The sequence below is a fragment of the Delphinus delphis genome, chromosome 17, assembly GCF_949987515.2.
Source record: "Delphinus delphis chromosome 17, mDelDel1.2, whole genome shotgun sequence".
Lineage (NCBI taxonomy): Eukaryota > Metazoa > Chordata > Mammalia > Artiodactyla > Delphinidae > Delphinus > Delphinus delphis.
This window is the reverse complement of record NC_082699.1, coordinates 29,657,343-29,684,142: the sequence shown is the minus strand read 5'-3', so window position 1 is coordinate 29,684,142 and position 26,800 is coordinate 29,657,343. Positions and strand designations below refer to the sequence as shown.

The following is a 26,800-nucleotide window of genomic DNA, read 5'->3' as shown; positions in this document are numbered from 1 at the left end:
AGACTGTAAAAGGACAAGGGAAGGAGCAAGAAAACCAATCAATAGGCTACTGCAGTAATCCAGGCAAGAGCACTGGTGCTCTGGATCAGGATGGTATTAGCGGAGGTGGTAAGAAATGGTTAGATTCTGGATATATTTTGAAGGTAGAGCTATCAGGATATCTTTCAGGTTAGATACAAGGTATAAAAGAGAAAGATAGCAGGCTCTGATGACTCCAAGATTTGGGGCTTGACCTTGAATTTGCACAGTTACCATTTATTAAAATGTGGATACAGAAGGTTAATAGGTGAAAAGAAAAAAATCAAAATTTATGTTGTAGATTTGTAAAGTTTGAGGTGTCTGTTTGCTATCTAAGTGGATTTGACTTCATCTTTTATGTGGTGAATAGTCATTGGATAGTCTTGAGAAATGAAATGATAGTAAAATATATTAACCTAAATGTATCAAAGAAATACCATTAGAAAACTATCAAAGCAAATGTAGGTTCCCACAATCCTCTACTCAGGTTTGATTAATTTGTTACAGTGGCTTAGGGAATTCAGGAAAACTGTTTATTTAGTTATGTTTACCAGTTTATTACAAAAGGATATGATAAAGGATACAGATGGACATCCTGAAAAAAGAGATTCACAGGGTAAATTATGTGGGAATGGGTGCAGAGCTTCCATACCTTCTCCAGGCATCACTATCCCAGCACCTTCATGTGTTCACCAACTCAGAAGTTCCTTGAACCCAGTCCTTCTGGGTTTTGATAGAGGCTTCATTACATAAACATGATTGATTAAATTATTCACCCAGAGGTCAGAAGGTGGGACTGAAAGTTCCAACCCTCTAATCACATTGTTGGTTTTCCTGGCAATTTGGATCCTTAGATGGGGTCCAAAATTCACCTCATTAACATAACAAAAGATATCTTTATCACTCTCATCAGTTAGGAAATTCCAAAAGTTTTAGGAGCACTATGCCAGGAATGGGGACAAAGACCAAACATATACTTCTTATTGTAAATCACAATGCCACAGAGGGCTATTTGCATTTTGGATGGAGCAATATGCAGGATTTTACTGCACATTGCTGTTTACAATGCCCAACCCCTACCCACTTGATGTCAGTGCTACCTCCTAGTCATTGTGGAATCTATAAGTGGGTACACATTTCCAAATGTCCTCTAGGGGCAGTACTGCCTCAGTTAGAGGATCTTGCTCTAGACAACTGAATACAAGACTATGAACTTTAGGCAAAATAACATTAACAGGCACACCTTGAATCACAAGCCTCCAACTTGTTCACAATCTATTAAATAAAAGTAAGATTCCATCAGTGTCTGCCCACATTTTCTGCCACCACAAAAGATAACAAGTCTGTTCTGATTGACAGTGCCAACTGGTAGCTACCAATGAAAACTATTCAAAATAAAAATTGACTTCATTCCAGACAGAGCAATGTTTGTGGGAGAGCTCAGTTAATTTTTTTTTATGTGTACATAAAACATCTTTTTAAAGCTCTTCTTATCTCCCCTTTCTCTTCCAAACCTTATTTTCCTTAAAAATAAAAATCACCTTTTTCTTCATATATTCATGTTTATGTCAAACAATGTCCATGTCTGACAAGCCAAGTCCAGGAGCCTCCTTAAAATCACCATAACTGCTCTACTAATTTGATGTACTTTACCTTAATTGGAAGCAATGAGAGAAAAATAATTACTCAATGTTTTCATGTTTTAATTAATTACTATAATTTAAGCAATATCATTTTTCTCTTTCTGTCATAAACGTATATAATTTAAAGATACATTTTGGGGAAAATGGGCACATTTAATCATCTATAAATTAAGGAGTTTCCATCAGATGATTTCTAAGTTGATTTCTTCTTGTACAATCCTCTAACTCTACAATATTGTGTCTATGGGAAAATGCTGAATGCTACACAATCAACTTATTAGTGAACTTTGGGCTAAAACCTATTTATGAGTTATGGACTCTGTAAGTATAAAAATATACAATCAACATAACTACATCTGTATTTGAGTATAAATGGCTACATATTGGTAATATTAATCACTAATAAAGATAGAACTTTTGCTATCTCCTAGTCAAAAAACAAATTGTTTGACAAGGACCATTTTTATACAAATGTACAAATGCAAATGCATCATAATTGTGTTTGTCTTTTATACTTCCAAGTTTATAAATGTTTAAAGATTTCTGTGTGAAGTTACAAAAGTACTGACCACAAAGGAAAAAGCAGTTATAAAGCTGTAGCCTCATTTTTTTCTATTTGAAACTTAGGAGAACATAAAATTCCTTTTAAACCATATTGCTCTATTTTTTACTAAGTAAATTGAACTTTAGAACATAAGAGCTGACTGATCAAGTCATAGAGTACTTTGACAAACCAAAGAAATCTTCAAAGGATATTTAAGTTTATTTCCAAAGCATATAGTCCAGGAAGAAATTTGGAATGTCAAACCAACAGAAGCTACTGTGTTGTTTTAAAATATATGTTTTAAAAAGATTAGCTATCTAGACAATACTAAAAAAAAACTATTAATGTGTATTTTTCCTCATAATCAACACAAGTAGAAAATTCATAATGTTTTTTAAAGCATTAAGAAAATATTTATTTCTACTGAACATCAGAACATAATTCAATGCAAAACATTGAACTCTATGCCTAAAGTCTAAGAGTAGAAAGCAATAAGATAAAACAAATCTCCTGGGACTTCCCTGGTGGTCCAGTGGTAAAGAATCCACCTTCCAATGCAGAGGACAATGGTTTGACCCCTGGTGGGGGAACTAAGATCCCACATGCTGCTGGGCAACTAAGCCCACACACCACAACTACTGAGCTGTGAACCTCAATGAGAGAGCCCACGTGCCGCAAACTACAGAGCCAATGCACACTGGAGCCTGCACCACAACTAGAGAGAGAAAATCCGCACTCCACAACTAGAGAGAAGCCCACACGCCACAACGAAGGGCCTGCATGTCACAACTAAGACCCGACGCAGCCAAAAATAAAAAAGAAAATAAAATTTTAAAAAAAGAATACATTAGGAAATCATTTTTAAAAATAAATAAGTAGATAAAATTAAAAAATAAAACAAATCTGCTCTCATGAAACATAGTCTACTAGAGATAAAAAGTCCTATATCCAAGAATTTAGGAATCCAAAGTGACATCATTTTCCCTTTGTTATTCAGTTTTTCTTTTATGTGGTTTAAAAAGAAAACCCAGAATATGCCAATCTACTGCCTTTATTCTGAGGAGAAGAAATATCAGATAGACACCAATTGACTGAGACCACACATATATGGGCAGCAGCCACGACAACATTGGGTCTTGCCTTTTGTACAAAGTGTATACATATATACATGTAAATATATATATATATATGTAATCCAGTGAGAAGTGCTCACATGCACCCAGATAGGGGACAGAAGCAGTTGTAACAATAGAGTGGAGCCCATGGTAGAGGTACATGGGAAGTGGTAGAGAGTAGCAGCCTCCCCTCCATCTTCCCACCCTGGGCCAAAGGAAGGACCTGGGAGGAAGGACAGTTATCCAAAGAAGATGAATATACATATGTACGTGTGTGTGTGTGTGTGTGTGTGTGTGTGTGTGTGTGTATGGTATAGTATCAAAACTAAGACTCTTCATATGTTTAATGTATAAAAAATTTCAATCCTTGAGTCATTTAATTCTCAGCCTTTCTGTTTTTATTATGGGGGAAAGTATATTTCATTGGTCAGTTTAAACATATAATACATATAGAATAAATATGGAGGAACATATTTTTCTTAAATCCCTTCTCAATTTGTTGAAATCAATTGAAAGCTTTGTAATCTGAAAGACAATTTCTATGTACACATTTCTGATAAATTGCCTAAAGAAATTTCAGGGAGGAAGAAGGACCTGAACTGCTAAGCCTTCATTAATTTGTTGTAGTTTATTTTCTCATTCTAAGTAAATACTCATTTTCACATCCAATTTTGTATTTGTAATCTTATATTCTTTTTCTAAAAGAATGACCCAAAACCTATGCACAGTTCCCGTAAAATGTGTCCCCTTCCAGGCCCCTGGTGTGTGCCACTGCCTCAAAAGAAAACATCCAAGAAATTCAGGGGAGTGTCTGAGAAAAGGTACAGTAAATGTGAGACTTAATAGAGGGAAGTCAGGCAGGACAACCAGACTGCCTGGACCAGATGATGGTCTGATGAGAAAACACTGCCTGGGGGGGATTCTCAAACCAGGAAGATGAAGGCTGATAAAATTTATGTAGAATGGATTCTTTGGCAGACCCAGATCTAGATGATTTAATCTCTCTTATTATGATTCCCCAAAGGTGGTAGGGAGGTGGGAATCTAGAAATACAATATATTTTTTAAATGCCTGGGCTAGAAAGCAAAAGGAAAATAAGAGGAAAAAAGGTATTCTACTCCAAAAGCCTTAACTAGCTTGTTACGTGTGAAAAAAGGGACCAGCATATAAGTTCAACAGTTAAAAACTTGGGTGAGCTTTTTTGAATAACAATAATAAAAATAGTTATGTAGCTCTTACCATGTGTCAGACACTGTTTACTTTACATATATTAGCTCATTTAATCATCCTAATAACACTTTGAAATGGATATGACTATTATCTCCATTTTACTAATGAGAAAACTGAGGTAAAGAAAAATTAAGTAACCAGTCCAAGACCACACAGTTGGGAAGTGGCTGATCCAGGATTCAAACCAGGCAACCTGACTCCAGAGGGCATGTATTTAATTCTTTACCCTACGCTGAAAGATGTCAAGAGTGAGGAAGGGGCAGAAGCACATAATAAAAAAGTATTATTTAGATAAATAAAAAAAAGCATACCCTCTCTTTTTCTCTGAAAAAGGAGTGGAAAAGTCAATGAAGATGTAGAAATAATTTGAAGTGGTTAAAAGGATGTGACTTAAGATGAGGCAAGTTCCTCTCCTAGTGAAGAAAAGTGGGAGGGTAGATGGACACTGATGGATGGGAAAGAAACTAACTAGTTTTATAATTTCAAAAAATTCAATTTGGGAAAAGGAGTTGGCAAGAAAATAGATTTTAAAAAATTATATTTTCAAGTGTCACACATCTTAGGAACCCTGAGCTATGAACCGTGATATTTCTTAGTTCTTTGGCTCCATTATATTTCAACTAGGCATCTCCTAGGCACTGCTAAAGTACTTGTTTCACTCAGGATTTGTGTTTTCAACCATTTAAAGCTTTTTTCCCTTATGACTGTTTTTGAGTACTACAAAGAGCCCAGTTAGGGATGAGTTATGTTTGTTTCACACTAAACTGTTTCCTTAAAATATGACATATATATTCTGCCCCTTCAACCTGGAGAAATAACCTCCAGGTTTTCAAATGTTTTTATCTGTGTGGTAAATCAGGTACCTCTGAGAGTCAACAATGGTTTATTACTATACTTTATCCATGAAACAAACCTATTCATATTCATTTGAATGACAGGAAAAGAAAGGTGTGATAACTTACCTGTATTGTATTCCTCTCATGTGGCATAATGTATTCAGCTGAGGATAATCAATGTTCTTAGGCATTTGCAAGCCTGCAAAATTAAAAAAAATCAATTAAAAATGTGAGCAATTTTCGGCAATCTTATTAACCAAGTTTGTAAATACAATTTAATTGCAAACATTCATCATAGTAAAAGAACTCAGTGACTATGGAAGTGATGTATTAACAGTCTTTTTTACACAAGCAGAATTGAATAGGGTGATTAAAATGAGGAAAGAATTTAATGTTTTTCATTGATGTCAAATCTAGTCTGGAATATTATGTTTGTTTATTTGTTTAATTCCAGTAAATTCTGGTGCTAACATGTGTCATATAATGTCACTCCTCTGGAAGTAAGCCTTTCAGAATCCTTATCCTATACCTTTAGAATGTGAACTGGTTCCAGAACTCCAGACATGACAATTCAAAAAAGAGTTTTCTTGAGGTCTCCCTCTCCCTCTTCATCTCCTTCTCCTTCTCTGTAATACTAGTAATTTTTGTTCATTCCTATGCAGGTCCCCATCTTTGGCTAGCTCCTCTTCAGAAATCTACAGAGCACCTTCTAGTGTCTGGATTCAGTTTGCAATTCCTTCTGAAGTTCAAGTGTAAGCAAATCACATATGTTCCCTTACAAGCAGAAAGATAGTAGTCATAGCTAAAAGCAACTAACTGTGATTCCCCTTCAGTACCAGAAAGAACTGACATCCTTCAAAGGAGATGAAAAGGAAAATAGAATATTGACAACAAGCATAATTACAAAGATGGGCCTTCACATCACAGGTACTCTCCATACCCCAGGAGAATGCATGCTGTTGGAAATTTAAAATGGAAAGCAGTAATAAATACGAAGATGCACATTATTCCTTCCCTTAGTGAACAGGTACTGAGAGAATCACCGGCCTAATGCATTTCTAACCTTTTTAAGACATATTCATTGACCACATCCCAATAAGGAAGAATTAGAATTTGACATGTCCAAACTTATCCATTTTAATTCTAGGTAACTGAATCATAAAATTTCAAACACTTTTTGTTTAAGCTTTTTGTGCTCTAAAACTGAATCATCAATAACAAATAACCACTTTCTAAATACAAAACTGAAAATAGTAAAATATAAACAGAAAACTGGTTGTTACCACATGAATCATTACCATTTAATAAACCTGAAAATACTAATTACATGCTTTAGGTATTTTCTTACCTACCTTACTCAGTTAAGCCTTCAGAAAGAAAAAAATTACCTCATTGCACTTTAGCATTATATGGAATCATTATTTTAGATGATCCAAGTTACAGCTAGATTATATAAAAAATACTTCTAGTATAGTAATATTTCTTATATGGGATATTATAAAAAATCTTAATTATAGTAGTATTTTTTCATTTTTAAAAATTTTATTGAAGTATAGTTGATTTACAATGTTGTATTAATTTCTGCTGTACAGCAAAGTGATTGTTATACACATATATATATACATATTCTTTTCCATTATGGTTTATCACAGGATACTGAATATAGTTTGCTGTGTTATACAGTAGGACATTGTTGTTTATCCATCCTATATATCACAGTTTTCATCTGCTAATCCCAAACTCACAATCCATCTGTCCTCCAATCCCTTCTCCCCCTTGGCAACCACAGGTCTGTTCTCTATATCTGTGAGTCTGTTTCTATTTCATAGATAAGTTCATTACTGTTATATTTTATATTCCACATATAAGTGATATCATATGGTATTTGTCTTTTTCTTTCTGGCTTACTTCACTTAGTATGGTAATCTCTGGGTCCATCCATGTTGCTGCAAATGACATTATTTCTTTCTTTTATAACTGAGTAATATTTCATTGTGTATATATATACCACATCTTCTTTACCCATTCATCTGTCATACAGTAGTTTTTATATACACAGGTTAAGAAAAGACTTCTACTAAGTATTGGTTTAGTCCATTTTCCTAACCCAGTTTAAGAAGAGGGTCAGAAATAGCCCTGGGGACTGGTGTGGACATAAAAGGGGGATGGTGGCATAGAGATTTGGGAAAAGGACAAGGTTTGAGAAATTCTGACTTTAAAAAGGACTTTGAAAAAGTAAATATCTTCAACTTTCAGTTAAAGCAAAAATATAAAAATCACAGAACAGATATTATAAGACTAAGAATTGCCAGCAAAGAATAGAAAAATTGAAAACTCACCTTGCCTGAGGAAAGCTGTGGCACCTGAGGGTACAACTTTACACTGGGCTTGGCACAGCCAAGTAAACTCAAAACCAGAATCAGATGAATGGATAAAGAAGATGTGGCACATATATACAATGGAATATTACTCAGCCATAAAAAGAAATGAAATTGAGTTATTTGTAGTGAGGTGGATGGACTTAGAGTCTGTCATACAGAGTGAAGTAAGTCAGAAAGAGAAAAACAAATACCATATATGAACACACGTATATGGAATCTAAAAAAAAAAAAAAATGGTCACGAAGAACCTAGGGACAAGACAGGAATGAAGACGCAGACCTACTAGAGAATGGATTTGAGGATACGGGGAGGGGGAAGGGTAAGCTGGGACAAAGTGAGAGTGGCATGGACATATATAAACTACCAAATGTAAAATAGATAGCTAGTGGGAAGCAGCCGCATAGCACAGAGAGATCAGCTCGGTGGTTTGTGACCACTTAGAAAGGTGAGATAGGTAGGGTGGGAGGGAGGGAGACGCAAGAGGGAAGAGATATGGGAACATATGTATATGTATAACTGATTCACTTTGTTATAAAGTAGAAACTAACAAACCATTATAAAATAATTATCCTCCAATAAAGATGTTAAAAAAATAAAACAGAATAGTCTAGGTAGTACTCACAGCCTAGAAGGACACTATACAATTCACAAAAAAATTTCTTCACCGATCCTCATTTGCAAGAGGTGTTTGTCACAAGGATCTTTACATAAAGGCCCTTGAGCAATATACTGGATATTGTCTTTGAAGAGTTTCATTAAAAAGAAAAAAAACAAAAGATTTCACCATGAAATTGTAAAGTTGAGCTTCTCTGGTGATCAAATTTAATACAGGGATAAAGCTTAAAGAGTTTAAAGAATACTAAGCTTACATTTGTTTTCCAGTCTTTTTCTCTGCTCATGAATATGTCTTACTTGGGCTTTTGGCAGAGTAGAGGAGGCTTAACCCTATAATGGGGATAAAAATCAAGGATTTTAACCAGAGTAAGTTTGAAAGGGGATTAGCAGCTGATATAAATGGGTGGTTATAAAGAATTTTAAACTTGAAATTCATGGTGAAATTAAAAAAACAATTATCTTTATTGATATAAGGCCTACTATATATTATTGAAATAGAGAAACTAAAATCCAATGTTTTATGTGAGTGACACGATGATCTTTTGTTTACATGTGTTAATGTTTTCTCAGGGGTAGATATATATTTTCATATTTATGCAGTATGGTGAATTAAGTATGTTTGTGATAGGAGTTATAAAGATATGTTAAAACATATAAAGATATGTTTTGTGAGTGTTAAAATAAAACTAAACTATTTTTCTCCAACAAGCTTTCCCTCTTAAGAGTAGATAAATATCCCTTGCAAAATCTAAGAGGAAGCAGTAGACTAAGTGAAGACTTAACAATATTGTAAATGAATAACCACTATTTACTATGAGACTAAATTCATCTGAGTGGCTTATAAGGCAAGGTAAAAGAAATGGACAACAGAGCCAAAGAGAAAATGTGACACCAACAAAGAGAAAATGTGGAAATTTCAGAGTATGGTAGGCTAGAAAACAGACCTCTTCAAAGTAGTTATAGCACACACTCTAATGACTAATCCAGTGATAAGTAGAACTTTGCTTAATACAGTATTCAGAGTGCAAAGAAACAGTTCAACAGCAATAGCAACAGAAACATTATCAACGAACTTTTAGTAAGAATAGCAGTTCTTATATGCAGGAGGTGAATTCTAGCATAAGACTAAAGTACAGAACAAGGAGTTGGATAGGAGTAAAAAGAAAATATCCATCAGAGACTATAAGTGTAATTAATTCCCCCTATATACTTAGATAATTGATCTAGTTCTATGTTTTTAAATAAGTCTAAACTTGTGTAATAATAGAGAATTAAACATACCTATGTTAGTGGTTAATAGTGTGTTTATTCTTTTCCCTTCAAATAATAAGTTGTTTTTTTCTAAAATCTCAAAGTTAATTCTCCTTCAAGTAACATTCAATAAACATAAGGCACCTGAAAAATCTCAATTAAATAGACCATCAAGAGGCAAAGGAATAGTACCCAATCATGGACTTCTATGAATAAAAGCTGACACACCAACAGGGACAATTATGCAAGTGGGCTTATGTTGTCCCTGCCCCTTGTCTGAGTGGTTAAGATGTTAAAATAGACATATATTAACTGAAAAGTGAAAATAGAGGGGAATGTTATACAACAAATTTTTGAAATAGCTTCCCTTTATATCTTGATGAATGCAGTCATCTACATTCATGTTTATTTCCTCAACTCAGATTCGCTTCTCCACTTACTAAAATTTATCTTTCACATTCATTAGAATTTGTTTTATTAAAAACTATAGGAAATCTTGTAGTTTTTAGTCCAATAACCTCTTTTCAGTCACCATTCTACTAACCTCTGTGTGACATTTGACACTGGTGAAGTTTCTACCTATGAGGCTTCTGTGACAGCATTCTCTCCTCGCTTGCTTTTTCCTTATTAGACTGCTCTACCAACTCCTATCGTCTTTTCTTGAGCATCAGTGTTGCCCACCAATCCATTCTCAGTATCCCTGTCTTCTTTTCTCAGTTTAGACCCACTTCTTGCATGACCTTATCAGCACCCACATCTCCAGCTATCACACATACACTTCAGATCCTCAAATCAAACTCTCCAGCCAGAACTCTAACTTTCACTCCACTAATATTCACATGAATGTCATCCAGGAAAATCAGACTCACGATAACAAAATCTTCACTTAAAATTCCTCTCATGCTTCTTTCCCTCAAAATCCTGATCCTCCTCCTGAATTCTCCACCTGGGTTAAGAAAATCCTATCACTTTCACAATTCTATCACCAACCTTGGGATCCTATTCTATTCTTTCCCCTTCAGGACCAAGGTGTTATGAAAGCCATCAATTCTGCCTCTTTTGAAATGTATCCTAAGTATCTTTCAAACATGTCCTCTCCAATCCTAATGGCAGGGCCACTGAAGAGGGCCATACTGTGTGCACACTGTGAAGAAGTGCTATTCACATGCATGCAACACGTCAGAACCTTGTTTTAGACCCTCGTTGGGTCTCATCTGTACTACTGCCATTACCTCCTGTCTAGTCTCCCTGACTCGAACCTCTTCCTTTCCAACTCATCCTTCACACTACTATCACAGTACTTTCCAAAATTCCAATAGAGATTACATAACTTTATATGGAATACAATGCCTTTTATAATCATACCCAAGTGGAACCTCATTAAATACCACCACCATGTTCATCTCCCTTTCCCCTCCCCCATCTCTCAACAACACATTTTCTGTCTGCTCCATGAACATACCTTGTCCTTTTTTTTTTAAGATTTTTTTTGATGTGGACCATTTTTAAAGTCTTTATTGATTTTATTACAATATTGCTTCTGTATTATGTTTTGGTTTATTGGCCGCAAGGCAAGTGGGATCTTAGCTCCCTGACTAGGGATCGAACCCACATCCCCTGCCTTGGAAGGTGAAGTCTTAACCACTGGACTGCCAGGGAAGTCCCATACCTTGTCCTTCAATATGATATTATCTTTGGTTCTTTCTCAACTTATCCATTCATTTAGATCCACCTCAAAAGTTAACCCATCTGTGACATTTAAACTTCTCTTCCCTAGAAAAAAGTAGCTGTGCTAAACCTGAAAATAGTTTCCCTTAAGCAAGCATTATCTTTCTTTATGACTTTTTCATTTATACCTATTTTTTTTTCTATTTATCACTATCCCCTAAGGGTAGGATTCATTCCCTACTTATATATGAAACACTAGAACTTATAACTGTGCTTCAATTTAAATAAATATTATTTGTTAAATTATAATAAATAAATAATAAGAACATGGCTCTAATATGTCAGGCAAGGATGAGTTGTATGCAAGGAAAATAAATCAAGGAAAAGTAATGAAGGCAGGACTATATGAGGAATATAAAGTTGTGTTTAAAGAATATTCACCAAAAACTCATAAAAAATAAATGAACAACAAACAAACAAAATACCCTCTGCCCCTTGCAGGCAATACTTTAATCATTTTATCACCTTTCTATATGAGATTGAAGATCATATGAATGTCATTTTTGACATTATACACCATGGCAAAGCTCACTAAGTAACAAAGTGTAAAAAGAAGAAAAAACTTTGATCTTCATTAAAACTGAGGATTAAAAATATTTCCTTACTACAAACTCTAAAGAATATCAGCCAAATGATGTGATTTCAATAAATTTTAAAAGAGGCATTCATATGCATACTTCTCTTGTTTGAGGAAATAAGCAGAGTTCTCCAGGGAAAGGTAGGTTCCCTTAGCCCTGAGGGGTAAACCGATGAACTCTTACCTGGAATGGGAAGTTCTTGAGACTGGACACACTAAGAGGAACCCCAAGCCCATGATATATATGGAATGTAGGGCTGCAAAAGGATCCTACCTATACTCATAGTTTTTTAAGAGTCAGGTTGTTGCAGTGATAAAACAGAGGACAAATGTTAGGTGGCAATCAACGCAGAAGCAGCTGATCTCAGTCATTAAAGAGAAATAGAGAAATCACTACCAAGAAACCTTTGGAATATGAACTACTAATTAGAGACATATGATTTAGGGAAGAGTACAGAAAAAAGTTGATGAGAAAGTATTCAAAGTTAACATATAAGAAAATTCTATCTGTCTGTTATCCCAGCTCATTCCCCACCACTATTTATTTTTCTAGCAAGTAAACTGCTTTCAAAAAATAACCACTGTTCAATAATCCTGGCACCTAGGCATAACATACTCTTAGGGAAAGCATGAAAAACAATTAACTTATCAAACAAAAATCAAATAATACACATCAGAAGATGTAGTATGGCAGGAAATGAGAAGAAAGGCCACACACACATACACATGATGAAAGAAAAACAAAGATCTATAAGGCATTAAATAGAAATAAATTACAAATGAACAGGTTATATTCAGGAAAGAAGAGAAAAATAATTATGACAAAACCCACATTAGACATAACAAAAATGACAATAGAGATGTAAGAAAATATAGTCACAGAACATTGAGGTAAACATAAATAAATAGAGAAAAGAACAGGGAAAGTGATAAATGAAGATAGAAAGGTGACACTACATGTGAAAATTGTTCCTGAATAAGAAAATAGTAATAATGGCACAGGACAAAATATGCTCAAACATATTACACAAGAACACTTTTCTAATATAAAGACCTGAGTCTGAAGAACTAAATATAATATCATGACCCAGAAAGGGAAAGAGAAATCATAGTACATGATTTACAAGGAGACTAGATCTTTTAGATGTACTAGATTCGTAGCTAAATGTCACTTTTTCAAAGATAAACTATTATTTTAGCACCCAGGCAAAAGAGGAAGTCTCCTATAAGAGTGAAAACTCAATTTGGCCTTAGTCTTCTCCACAGAACAGTCCTGGCAAACAGTAAGATAATCTCAGGGGGAAAAAAAATGTGACTCATGAGTTTTATTCTCCAATAAATATAAAGGTAACAAATAAATATAAGACCTCAGAGAATATAAAGTACCATGAGCTCTCTGAAAAATACAATTTGATAACAATACAACTAAGGCTTAAGTAATATAGACTATACTAATAAACAGTAAGTAAATTCTGTAAACCTTAACACAAACAATAAATTCTTCATAGAGTCTAGTGACAATAGTGTAAATAATAATGAGTAACAAATTGGAAGTTTCAACAGAGAATTGGAAGTATAAAATATATTTGTATAGATTCCCTCACACAGCAAATAATTAATAGCTACAGTTTAAAGAATATTTTAAAATAATGTATGTTGAATAATAATATGTGAAGGTATGAATGAAATTAGCCAGACTTAGATTTTACTATTCAGATTAGACATTAATAATCAAATTAAGATGTGCAGAGACAAAGTTTTCTCATTTCATACTAGATTGTGAATGTCCATTGTCTAAAGTTGTTAAATCAAGAAAGGTTTAGGTATGGAGCCTTACTATTAAATATTTTTGCATTCCAAATTATATGGCCTTAAAATTTATAAATGAAAAATCTCAGCAGTTGTAAATTAACTGTACTTCAATTTTAAAAATTGTTAAAAAAAAAAAGAGCAAATTGGAAAAAAAAACCTCAGGAGACAAAATAACTTCCACAGTATCTTCCCTTCCTTTTTACCCAAAAATTAAGTAGAAAATGAATGACTGAGTATATAAATATTCTACATAATTAGTGAGATATATCAATCATATATCAAATCTATTCTTAAATCAAACAGTATATCAAAACTGAAATTATAAAATATCAAGAAAGTAAAAACAGTGACTGCTTTCATGAACCAATGGAATATAATTAGTCTTTCTCTGGGGAAATTACATTCCCCAAAATATTTATATTACAAGAAAGGAGAAAGAATGAAGCATTCAATGCAAGAAGTTAGGAAAAGAAAATTAAAATAAATAAGAGAAATAAAAGAGAGAAAATAGAAAAGTAGAAATTAATGAACTTATAAAACAAGAAAAACTGTAGAAGAGTAAACAAATTCAAGAGCTGGTTCTTTGAAGGGAAAAAAACTACTGGCTTATCTAAACAAGGAAAAAATATCATAAGTACTCAATGTCAGAAATACAACTGGGAAGTAATTAATGATAAATATCATTATATAGGTAATCAAAGTATTTTTCACAACTATGTGCCAAACTAATTAAAATTCTGATTAAAAATGAATGACTTTTCAAGAAAATGCATATTACCTAAATTGACCCTAGAAGGGAGGAAAAACCTAAATAAATAAATTGTCTTGAAAAAAGTGGAAAATAATCTCCCAGTAGTTTCTCTCTCTTTCTCTCTCACACACACACACCCCACACACAAACACACACACACACCCCACACACAAAAAAACACACACACACAAATGTACGTAACCAAGGTGTTATTACGGGTGAATTCCATCAAATCCTTATAGGAGAAATAATTCTAATGCTAGTTAAATGTTTCAGAACACAGAGAAGAAAAGCTTCCAAATTTTTTTGATGAAGCAAGTAAAACAATGATACCCAAATGTGACGACAGTGGGTAAAAGAAAACCAGAGACTGATCTCGTGCATAAATAAAAATAAATATTATAATTTTATAGTGCCCAGAAACATATTAACACAGTAATACCACACAAAAAGTAAGATTTATCCTAGTAATTCCAAGAAATTTCAACTACAAAGTATAACCATATAACTTACCACAAGTCAACATTTTAAAAATCATAATCTCCAGATACAGAAGTATTCAGTAAAATTCAATATTGTTTTTAAATAATTTAAGTAGAAAAAAAGTTTCTTAATTTGATGAATATATCAAAACAAAAGACAGCATCATGTTTAATGTTGAAACACTAGAAGCAATAGCATAAATTCAGGAAGAGCTTACAAATACCACTAGTGGTACACACGTCTGGAAGTACCAAGCAACACAATTTTTTTTTTTTTTTTTTTTTTTTTTTTTTTGGTGGTACGCAGGCTTCTCACTGTTATGGCCTCTCCCGTTGAGGGGCACAGGCTCCGGACGCGCAGGCCCAGCAGCCATGGCTCACGGGCCTAGCTGCTCCGCGGCATGTGGGATCTTCCCAGACCGGGGTACGAACCCGTGTCCCCTGCATCGGCAGGCGGACTCTCAACCACTGCGCCACCAGGGAAGCCCCAAGTAACACAATTTGATAAAAGAAATACACACGTTATAAAAATTAGAAAAAAAGAGACAAAAAAAGATCACTGATCACAGATCACCATAACAAATACAATAGTAATAATTAAAAGGTTTGAAATACTGTGAGAATTACTAAAATGTGACACAGAGATGGAAACTGATCAAATGCTGTTGGGAAAATGGTGCCAATAGACTTACTTGACACAAACCTGCCACAAACTTTTATTTTGTAAAAAATGCAATACCTACAATGTGTAATAAAACAAGGTATGCCTGCCTGTTAAAAAAAAACAGAAAGAAAAAGAGAGAAACAAAAATAATTGATAATATTGTAATTATATAAGTAGAAAACAGAATTGCATAGACTGAAAATCCATTAAGGTATTGACTGAAGTGGTTGATAATGGAAGTAACCAAATATTCAATAGCTTGCCCGTTTCCCTGAAGAAATGAGTTGCAAAAGCATTGAGGGTAGTAGAGGAAGGTAGGCATCAATGCCAGCTGTAGGTTTGGGGAGAATGGTAGGGTTTCCCAGTGGACAAGACCAGGACGTGGTGGGCATCCACATGTGGGGTGGGCCTGTGCAGAATATCAGAGGCCAAGAGGGGTAAGGAGAGCAAAGGTGGGAGGGGGACAGGATATGCCAGTGTTGAGTGTAGGACCCTTAGTGGGGATGGGGTGGCAGTAGTATGAAAGATTGGCTACACACAGTGGAACTGATCAAATGTATTTAGGTTAATAGGAGCAAGGTTTCTTACTTGAGAGAAGAGAGTTACAAACACAGAAAGCCAAAATGACTGTAGTGTTGCATTGGACTTGAATGAATTGGTGTAAACTCATGGCTTTCATAGATATAAATTGATATGCAAACAACATAAATGTACATTTTTATTCCTTAGATCTGTCCACTGAGAGGGCCTGGGGGCAGTGACACTCTAACATCAATGAGCACACATAGTACCCAGAGCTTAATTTTTAAATCTAATTCTGCATTAAAATAAACTAGGGCTCTTTGGGAAAAGAGCTGGTCGGCAGGATCAAGTAGGGAAAAGTACAAGATGAGCCTGAAAAATCTTACTGCTCCAGAAAGCAAGGAAATGCTTAAACAACCTTGAGGGTACTCCCAGTGGCCAGACTTAACAATTAAACAATTTGGGCATCAAAATATATAATGATAGTAATTAATTAAAACCCTTTTAATAAACTAGGAAATCATAATTTTACATTTATTGATTAAATATTTCATGAGAAAAGGGGTATTTATATATTTTCAAAATACCTTTTCACAAAATACTTATTAATTACAAAAGGGGGAAAAGCAAATTTACAGCAGAGAAGCTCTCTGGGTACCACCTTAGTCAACTGATTAAAGTGAAATTATGTGTCACCTGGTAAGATGGAAGGAGAACACAGAATCACTTCTATGACATTCCTGCCAAAGATTTCTAACTTGAAACTAATCATAAGGAAATATCAGACAAACCAAACTGAAGCATATTCTTCTAAATAATAGTTTGTAACTCCCAGCATCAAGGTCATGAAAGTCAAGGAAAACTTAAAAACTGTTCCAGACTAAAGGAGATTGAAGAGATAAGACGGTGAAATGCAACATGAGATTTTGAATTGGATCCTTTTACTTAAGAACATTATCAGAACAATTGGCTACATTTAAACGGGGTCTAAGGATTAGATTACAGTAATTTATATGTGTTAAATTCCTGATTTTGATGAATGTATTGTGATTATGTAATAAGAGAATGTCCTTGTTTTTAAGAAATGCATACCAAAATATTTAAGGATGATGGAGTCAAATGGCTCTGGAAAAATATATTTCTTTTTATTGAATTTACAACATTTCTGTAAAATTGTGGTTTCAAATTCTTTATTTTTTAAAATTCAATAGCTCTCTCATATGATGACTTTTATAGTTAGAAAATATAATGAGAAAAATATCTTCCTAATAGTAAGGAAAAAATGTAAAATGCCCAGGAATAAATTTTCTTGAGTGTCATAAAAAGGACACTTGCATAACTTGGAAGTAGAAAGGTTGAATAAAGATACCAGTTCCTGAGTAGGAAGACTCAATATCACAAGGATGTCAATTCTTCATAAGTTAATTTTTGTTTGTTTGGGTTTTTTTTCTGCGGTACGCGGGCCTCTCACTGTTGTGACCTCTCTCATTGCGGAGCACAGGCTGCGGACGCGCAGGCTCAGCGGCCATGGCTCACGGGCCCAGCCGCTCTGTGGCATGTGGGATCTTCCCGGACCGGGGCACGAACCCGTGTCTCCTGCATTGGCAGTCAGACTCTCAACCACTGCGCCACCAGGGAAGCCCTTCATAAGTTAATTTTAAATTTTACACATTTTCCAATTAAAATACCAAAATGTTTACTTGCTGAAGAAGCCCAAATAGTTATAAAGTTCACACAGAAAAATTAAAATGGGAGAATAGCCAGAAAAAGTCTTTTAAAAAAGAGTAATCAGTAAAGGTTAATCTAACCAGATATTGAAATATAATGCTTCAAAATTATAACAGTTTAACATGAATGCATATATAGACAAGAGATTAGTGGAAAAAGTAAATAATATATTCCAGAAATAGATCCAGAATGCATACAAAAATTTAGTATTTAATAAAAACTGGTATTTCAAATTAGCAGGAAAAAAAGAATTACTCAACAAATGGTGTTAGAACAGTTGGTTGGTCACTTGCAAAAATATTATGTTGTAGCCTTACATCACTATTCTAAAGTAAATGTATTCAAAATAAATTCCAGATGCACCAAATATTTAATAGGCTTAATACTGAAAAGTAAAATTACATAAATACTAAGAGAAAGCATGGAGGAATTATGTTTAAATCTTGGCATGGAAAAATGGCATTCTAAGCAAGAATCAATAACAGAGGACAAAAACTACACAAACATTCTAAAACCTTTGTAGGACACAAAAATCATAAAGACAAAACAAAAATGCAAACTGAGAAGAATATTTGTAAAGTATATGCCATGCCAAAAGGCTAATTTCTTTTATAAACAAAGAGTTGTGTTTTTTTTTTTAAATAAAAGAAAAAATAGGGCTTCCCTGGTGGCGCAGTGGTTGAGAGTCCACCTGCCTATGCAGGGGAGACGGGTTTGTGCCCCGGTCCGGGAAGATCCCACATGCTGCAGAGTGGCTGGGCCCGTGAGCCATGGCCGCTGAGCCTGCGCGTCCGGAGCCTATGCTCCGCAACGCGAGAGGCCACAACAGTGAGAGGCTCGCTTACCGCAAAAAAAGAAAAAAGAAATAGTGAATAGTCAAGGGACATAAACAGGCTGTTCACATAGATACAAATGGGCACAAATATATGAAAAGATTCTAAACCTCACTCTTTAAGAAAAGTGAACTTAAAGAGCAATTAAAACTGTTTGCAATTCATTTATTGGCAAAACGTGTGTCTTATAGTACATGATATTAGCATAAATGTTGTAAAATAGAAGTTCGTATACACTGATGGTAGAACTAGAAATTAGTACAGACTCTGTGGAAGACAATTTGTCAGTAGTTATCAAATTAAAATGCACACATTCTTTGTCCTTGGAGTTCTGTTGAAACACTTGCTTACCAACTTAAAAAGATACATACAGAACGTTTATTTGATTTAAACAGCAAAACTTGCTAGAAACCAATTCCCACCATATTAGTTAGGATCCAGTAGCCAGGAAACAGAAACCATATCAGTATTTTTAATGGGAAAAAATTGATACAAAGAACTGTTAGGTGTTAGAAAACTGAAAAGAAAAAAAAGGGAACACCAAATATCATGCAGAAAGCATCTACCACCCCTATTTCAGCCGATGAAGCAAAGGAAAGAGGTTTAATTACCAAAACTTAGAAGCTTGGAGAAATGTCCCTACAAAGCTGAGACACATCCCTCTGAGGACAGGACATAGTAGCTGGCACTGAATTTTTGAGGGGGTGCAATGGGGTTATTTCTGAGAATATTGGTAAAACTGCAAATGGAATAAACTGCTGCTGCTGGAACAAACAGCCATGGTTTGGGTGAAAAAGACACATTACTGGAGAGACACTCACAAGAAGCAAACCAGAAATGGCAATCAAAAGAATGAACACTTCCCTTAACTTTCCTCCTGCCTTTCAATCCCCCTCTAATACCTGCTATTGACAGAGCTTAATAGGAAGCCCCCCGGCTTCCTGGGAAAAACTGGTTTGCAGAGTCCCAGCCCCAACCTCATGAAGCAGAATATAAAAGGGTGGACTTGAAGATGAGACACAATAATTTAAACATCCATTAGTAGCATTTTGGTGTACTCAAGCAATGAAATATAATGTAACCACTAAAATAAATATATATACATATATAAACATGAATATGCATGGAAAATTTCAAGAAAAATATTTTTATGATAGTTACTTCTGAGGATAAGATCAGGAGTATGAGTTGGGAGGAAGACTCACTCAAATTTTAATATTTTCTTGTGCCTGAGGCATATGTTATTTATGTAATAATTTGTAAAAGAGAACTATTCACCAAAACTCCCATAAATTGTGAGACTTGTTCATTTTTCTGTCAATTTACTAAACACTTGTATGCTAGGCATTGGAGAAACAGATGTGAGGGATAACCACTTATTTCTAGATATTCATCTAATTAGAATCATAGCCCTAAGGCACAAGTATATGAGGTTTCTAAGTGAAGTTAAAGGTGTTAAGGATAGAAAGGGTGTAGAGAAATTGCTAAGGGAGTTCAGAGATATGGAAGAGATTACTTCCTACTGGAGGGCAGTGGTCTCCAACCTTTTTTGGCACCAGGGACCGGTTTCGTGGTAGACAAGTTTTCCACTGACCAGGGTGGCAGGGTTGCGGGGGTCAGATGGTTCAGGTGTTAATGCGAGCAATGGGGAGTGGCAGATGAATCTCCCCTCACTTGCTCACCACTGCTCACATCCTGCTGTGTGTCCCAGTTCCTAACAGGCCCAGGACCGGTACCAGTCCACAGCCCTGGGGTTGGAGATCCCTGCTGGAGAGGACAGGAGAGTCTTTGTGGAGATTAAAGTCATTGAGCAGAACTTTGAAGAATTGGAATGACAGGAACAAATAGAGCAAGATAGAAGGGAACCCCAGAGGAAACATGAGCTAAGGCAGGAGAGTATGGTGAAGAGTATAATGGTGTAACTCAAGGAGTAACTTTCCCCTCAGCATGAGAACTCTCCAGCTCTATTTACGAGAGGCCAGATAGAGGGTGTTAACCAGATTGCTAGGGAACGTTGCTTATGATAACAATGATGCCTGATTGATGAGTTGTACCTGGACTAGAACAAACTAGTGATGATCTGCAAGTACCTGAGCCACAGAAATGGGCTTCCCTGAGTACAGTGATTCTTGTAACTGAGAAGTTCTATGCCTATGGAATTTTTATAGGCCATGGTTATAAAAATTGGCTCCTGCAGGTATGAATTTTAAGCCAAGGCTATTTATCACCTGCCCTTTGTGACTCTCATTACCTTGAACCTGAACCACCACCTGGGGGGGGCAAAGAGGACTGTGGGCTACTGCCTAGGCAGCTGTGAGAACTGCTTCCACAAAAGGGAAACACCTGATTCTGCCCTCTGGAAGACTGATTCTATCCTATATCCTTCTGAGCACAGGGGCCAAATATGGTCATGTGAATGTTTACTTGGACCGAGAAAGCCCTCTTGTCTCCTTGAGCAGTGATGCAGATGGGTTTAAAGAACGTCAATCAAAACATTTTAGCTACAGTGGAGAGTTCAATCAATAGCCGTGTAAAGTCTAGGACATGAAAGACAGATTTTAGCCAAATTATGAAAAGTTTAAATGCCAGACTGAGGGAAATGGATTGTAATCTAAGTTTTGGAGGCAAGTAAGACCCTGATATCTTTTGAGCGGAGAATTAATATGATCAAATTCATATTTTAATCGTCATATCAGAAAGGAAATCTGGTCCACAATATATGTTGAAGGAAGGTGATAAAGGATCCAGATGGCTGAGGGATTGATAACAGAGGACTGTTGCAGGAGGTACTTCTGAGAGACTGCTGAGAACAGAACAGCAGCCTGACACTGAGGGGTGACCTGGTGTGACCTCTAGTGGAGAGAACTGATTTGCAATGCAATGCAATTACTTCAAGGTTTCCTGCCTGAACACCCCAGTCATGATTAAGCTCAAGTTTAAGTTAACATAACAATTTCTAAAGGCCATTCAAGATCTTCTAACAGAAAGTACGAGCACACGGAGATGGTTATAATGGTGGTAAGAAAAAAAGTAGAAACAGTACTGTTTCAATAAAATATTCATCTTTTCTCCTTTGGGATTTAAAAAAAGATAAAAGTGACTTTTACACTGAAAAATAGAAAAAATAATTTTCAAATATTTCCTTTCCTAAATTATCTGATGGTATTTTCCATAGGGACTATTACTGATTACACAAACACAGAGACATACACAAACATTCAACCACTTTTTTATCTTTTATTCCTTCTTGGAATACCCATTCTCATCTCTTTCAACTGTTTTTCAGCCTTGCTTTCTTTATACATTACAAAGTCTGCTTCTTCACTGACAAGCCCCCCCTTTTTCTTATTTTTACTCCTGAATGGTGTAAAACTTTAAAATGGAGCAATATTCACCTTTCCAGATAAATATATATCTTGAAACTCCTTTAATCTTTAGCTGCTAAACAACTGAAAACTCTCAAATTACAGGAAATGCCTGTGAAGTTTTAGGAATGATGACACCATTATTTCAGGTTTTCTGTAAATGTATGCCCATAACATGAAAGAAAAGAGCAAAGGAAAACATTCACTTAGGAGTAGTATCTTGTTTCTAAATTCCTTCAAGTGTCTCTGGTCTTCTCTTGAATGCTTTTTTTTTCTTCTTCTTCTTCTACAGCCTCACATGTTGGAAGAAGCAAAATGTACCTACAAATATCTTGTGAACTTGAAAGCCTTTTTTTACTGGGAAAACAAACAAACAAAAAACCCTTTGGTTAAAGCACAGAAATTCTTTCTACCAGATAAACCAGTAGGCAAAATGTAAAGCACATTTTTGAAATTGTCCTTTCTTAGAAAGATAAGCCTAATAAGCATGAATAAAATAAAGGTATAGCTTATTAACCCAAAAAAGGTATCTAACTGGACCACACTCCTAATCGTAGTATGAAATGGTTTCCTCCAGCCAAATGCTAAAATGCGGCTCCCTGTCTCCTTAAAAAGAATTTTTGAGACATCTTTCTTCCTTTTGTCTCTTCAAGAAATCAACTTCTAATAATAATGGGTCAAGCATGTCCCTAGGCAGATGCTATTTCATGTAGGTGGTAAAACTACTGCAGGTTTTGCTAACTGTAAGGTTTTTAAAACAATTCTCATCCAGAGTAAAAAGTGTCATGAGTCTTTTGCTTTTGAGGACAACCACCTCTTTCCTAGCATAAGCATGCTATGAAGAATCCAGAGACACAAGTCAAAGAGACTATAGAAGGAGAAGACTTGGAAGTTTCAAAAAAAATATTTGTAAGTGATTCAAGAAGCTTAACTGCTTGGAGTGTTTTTGAGTCTGAACTTCAGAGTTAAGCAGACAGCACGGGGAGGGGGGGTGGGTGTTGAAGATGAGGATATATTCTCTTCCTTAAATCTAAAGTGTCAAAGTAGTGAAAATGGCAAAATTCAACAAATGCACAACCATCATTTAACTAGTAAACTGTGCAGGGATTTCAGGGTGGTGGACAAGGAGGAAACCAGCATGCTGCTGACACTCTGGTTTGTTGTTTTCATAAGTAAAGAAAATTCATTACATGGATGATACTATGAAGAGTCTCTATCACTTGACAACTATGTGAACTTTAGCATGAAACTTAAGCCTCACTATGCCTAACTGTAAAATAGACCATGTGTTAGTTTTCTATTGCCACTGTAAAAATTACCACCAACCTACTGGCTTAAAGACAACACAACATTATTATCTTACAGTTCTGGAAGTCAGAAGTCTGAAATAGGTCTCACTGACCTAAAATCAAGCTGTCAGCAGGACTGTATTCCTTCTGGAAGTTCTTGGGGAGAATCCATTTCTTTGCCTTTTCCAGCTTCTAGGGGCCGCCTGAATTCCTTGGCTCATGGCCCCCTTCCATCTTCAAAGCGAGTAATGGCCAGTCAAGCCTTTCTCATCCTGCATCTGACTCATAAATGTTTCCTCCTTCCACCCAGAAGGACTCTTGTTATTACAGTGGGACCAGCAGATAATCCAGAAGACTCTCCCATCTCAAGGTCAGCTGTTTAGCAGCCCCAATTCCTCTTCCATTCCTCTTCATTCCACTTGCCAAGAAGCATAGCATCTTCACAGGTTCAGGGGATTAGGACATGCACATCATTGAGGGCCATTGTTCTGCCTACAACAGAGCTCATAGGTTCATTGCGGGAAATAAATGAAATAACAAAACATGCAAAATGCTCACACACTGCTTATAGAAAGCCCTCAATAAACATTATTCACATATAAAATTTATAGAGAAGATAGGCATGACTCAGTAAATGTAACCTGGCTAAGTGCATTCAAAGTAAACCAGAATGTATATAATGCCTAGATTTTCCTTAAGGTCCTTAACTGAGCCTTCCTATTTAAGTCCATTACATTTTGAATCACTCCCTTTTATATCTCCTTTATAATTCAGGTTCAGTCGTATTATGGATTGAAAGCATTCTCACATATGCTTTCCTGAGGTCATTGTTTCAGCAGTGATGATAGATTTCGCTAAGGGAAATTGCCGACTTGCTAGAGTTAGCAAAAAGACACAGTTACTGAGCAAGCAGGACACGTCTCCAAAGAGAAGTCACACATAGAACATCAAGCAGGAACCTCTAAAGGGAAAATTGGGAGCTCCACTGCTTTCCATTATGCTCTATTCAGTTCTGAGACTTAAATGCTGCTGATTTTTCATCTTTTAATCACTTCACACAAGTTAAGTGTCCTTGGGAGACACTACAGAGGGTAGCACATATCTCATCCCATTGATTCTAAATTAATTTGATCTTTTAACTCCCAGATACTGCACTTCCTAGGCTGCTAAAAAAGAAATCGTCTTACGGTGACTTTTTTTCTGCACAGTAGAAACTGTGGTTTTTGGCAAAATTACATTTAATATTTATTTCAACTTGTATTGAAATATAACTTTGGCTATATACAAGAAATTTTTCATAACAATAATAAAAACATATAAAATAACATGTGTAGGAATAAATTTGATTTAACATAAGGACTTTATCTAATGCTGTTCAAGACATAAGTATAGCATTACCCATTTCAAAGGGTATCAACTCCTGCCTGTGGCAACTTTTTCCCTGGAGACTATGATCATTAATTTAAAAGTATGTATACATAAAAGAGTCAACTCTCACAGGAAGATAAAAGAATAGATGGGTTAGCTTTTTCAGATCAATACCAGAAATCTACCCAATGAATATTAAAATAGTAAGGTAAATGCTTTATTGAAGTTGAAAGAGTCACAATTATTACCACTGGTATCTGAAAGATTTTTAAAATCTCAACTATCACTAGGACTATTACATATTATTAGTGACCAAATAATAGATCTATGAATTTGATGTGTATGAAGAAAAGTCTTGAGAAAAATATTCTGGGTTAAGCTGACTATATAAAATAAGAAAATACTTTAAATTGTATAAACTTAAAAATATTTATAATTCTTATGATATCATAAATCAAAAACTACAAAATTAAAAGAGAATAAATTTCAAAACAAGGATAATGGGAATTATCTCTTATTTTTCTTAAAAAATTTAAATAAGAATTCTCCTAGTAAAAAGTATGTTTAAATAGCTTATGAAAGGCAGTAAAACTAACTCTGGGTAGGCACAAGAAGACCTGTCAGAAACAAGGAGCCTGATCATCGGTAAGCCAAGTGACTTCTCTGAGACTTTGTTTTCTCTCCTCTTTAAAAGTATTTGTTATTTGAACTTCTGAGAGTTCATAAAAACCCTCATTTTACTGGGTAAAAATACTGGAGACCTACAGAATAGAAATGGCTTCAGGAGAACAAAGCAGGAATTGCACATCTATATTCTTTCCATTCCACTATGCTGTCAATAAGACTCCCAGTGTGTCTAACAACCCTCAAATGCCCCACTTCTCTTCTCTAGGGTAAGTACACTGAAAACAATGGCAGACCCTCCAGATTTTCCCCACTCACTTGGAATACTGAGAAGTGGAGGAGGAGACACATTGCTTACAGCTATCATTTGAGATAAAATGGCTGCTGGGAGAGAAGACATAGGCATCTTGATGGCTCAAAGGCAGCTAACCAGAGGCTATTTGAGAGGCAAATGACCACTCTTTTCCTTGAGGCGTCACAAAGCAGAACCCTCAAGGTACTCTCTGATAGGTTGTGTATTACGGAATCTTCATATTCACAGTTCTTCTACGTGTGTACAGCATTCTGAGAGGGAAACCTAGACCAGGAAGAAAGATATTCTAGTCTAGTGGAACTTATGAAGGAGGCCTTGTGAGCTATAGTGAATAGTACGACTGAAGAGAGAAATAATATTGTACAGGCAGATACAGCAGAATCAATAGCACACATGAGCCTAGGTTAGGTAAAGGAAGAATTCATGTCATTGACCTTCCATTGTCCAGAGACTCTTTTCAGCTTACTAAATGTCTACATTGCATATTGGAGACCCTTTTTGTAGCAGCAGCAACAGGATATTTATACTGCTTTCCATGGCTACATACATAGAGTAAAACATACCTTTTAACAATCAGACACCAATAAACTCACCATATTCTGCTAGGTGTGATATATGTTTCTCTTATTTTCTGCTGCTTCACAATAATTAAGGCTCATTACAATGTCTAGGATTTAGAATCTTAATATATCTTTTACTTCTGTGTATCATCTCAGAAGGGTTTTAAAAATATTTTCTGGGGTCATAACTATAATAGGTTATGCACAAAAGGACTGTGACTGACTCCTGAGCATGATATATAGTGATAACTATTTATCCATCAACTTCATCTAGAAAACACTAATAACAAGAATTGAAAACTTTAGTTGTATTACAAAAGGAACACGTTTATCTTGCAACAGTTCCTATTGAATTGTCTCTGCACAATAAAATTACTTCACCATAACTTTTCAGTTGAATATATTTTCTTGTCCCCAGTTCTATAAACTCTGGACTCAGTGTAGACTCAATTCTTTCGGGTTCATCATTGCTTTTAATCTTGTATTTTTTTCTACACTAGCCAGCTACCTTCACCTGTATGGCTCGCACCTCAGAATGGCACCTAGCCGTC

The 26,800-nt window shown here is 35.4% G+C and overlaps 1 protein-coding gene across 1 annotated transcript in view; it reads right to left on the bottom strand.

Annotated features, from left to right (window-relative positions):
• CNBD1 (cyclic nucleotide binding domain containing 1) overlaps positions 1-25,782 on the bottom strand; it is a 368,568-nt gene extending 342,786 nt beyond the window's left edge. Inside the window, 2 exon segments of the mRNA XM_060035261.1 lie at positions 5,513-5,585; positions 25,695-25,782. Coding sequence (XP_059891244.1) covers positions 5,513-5,585; positions 25,695-25,782 — 161 coding nt within the window.
• Between the last annotated feature and the right edge of the window lie 1,018 nt (positions 25,783-26,800).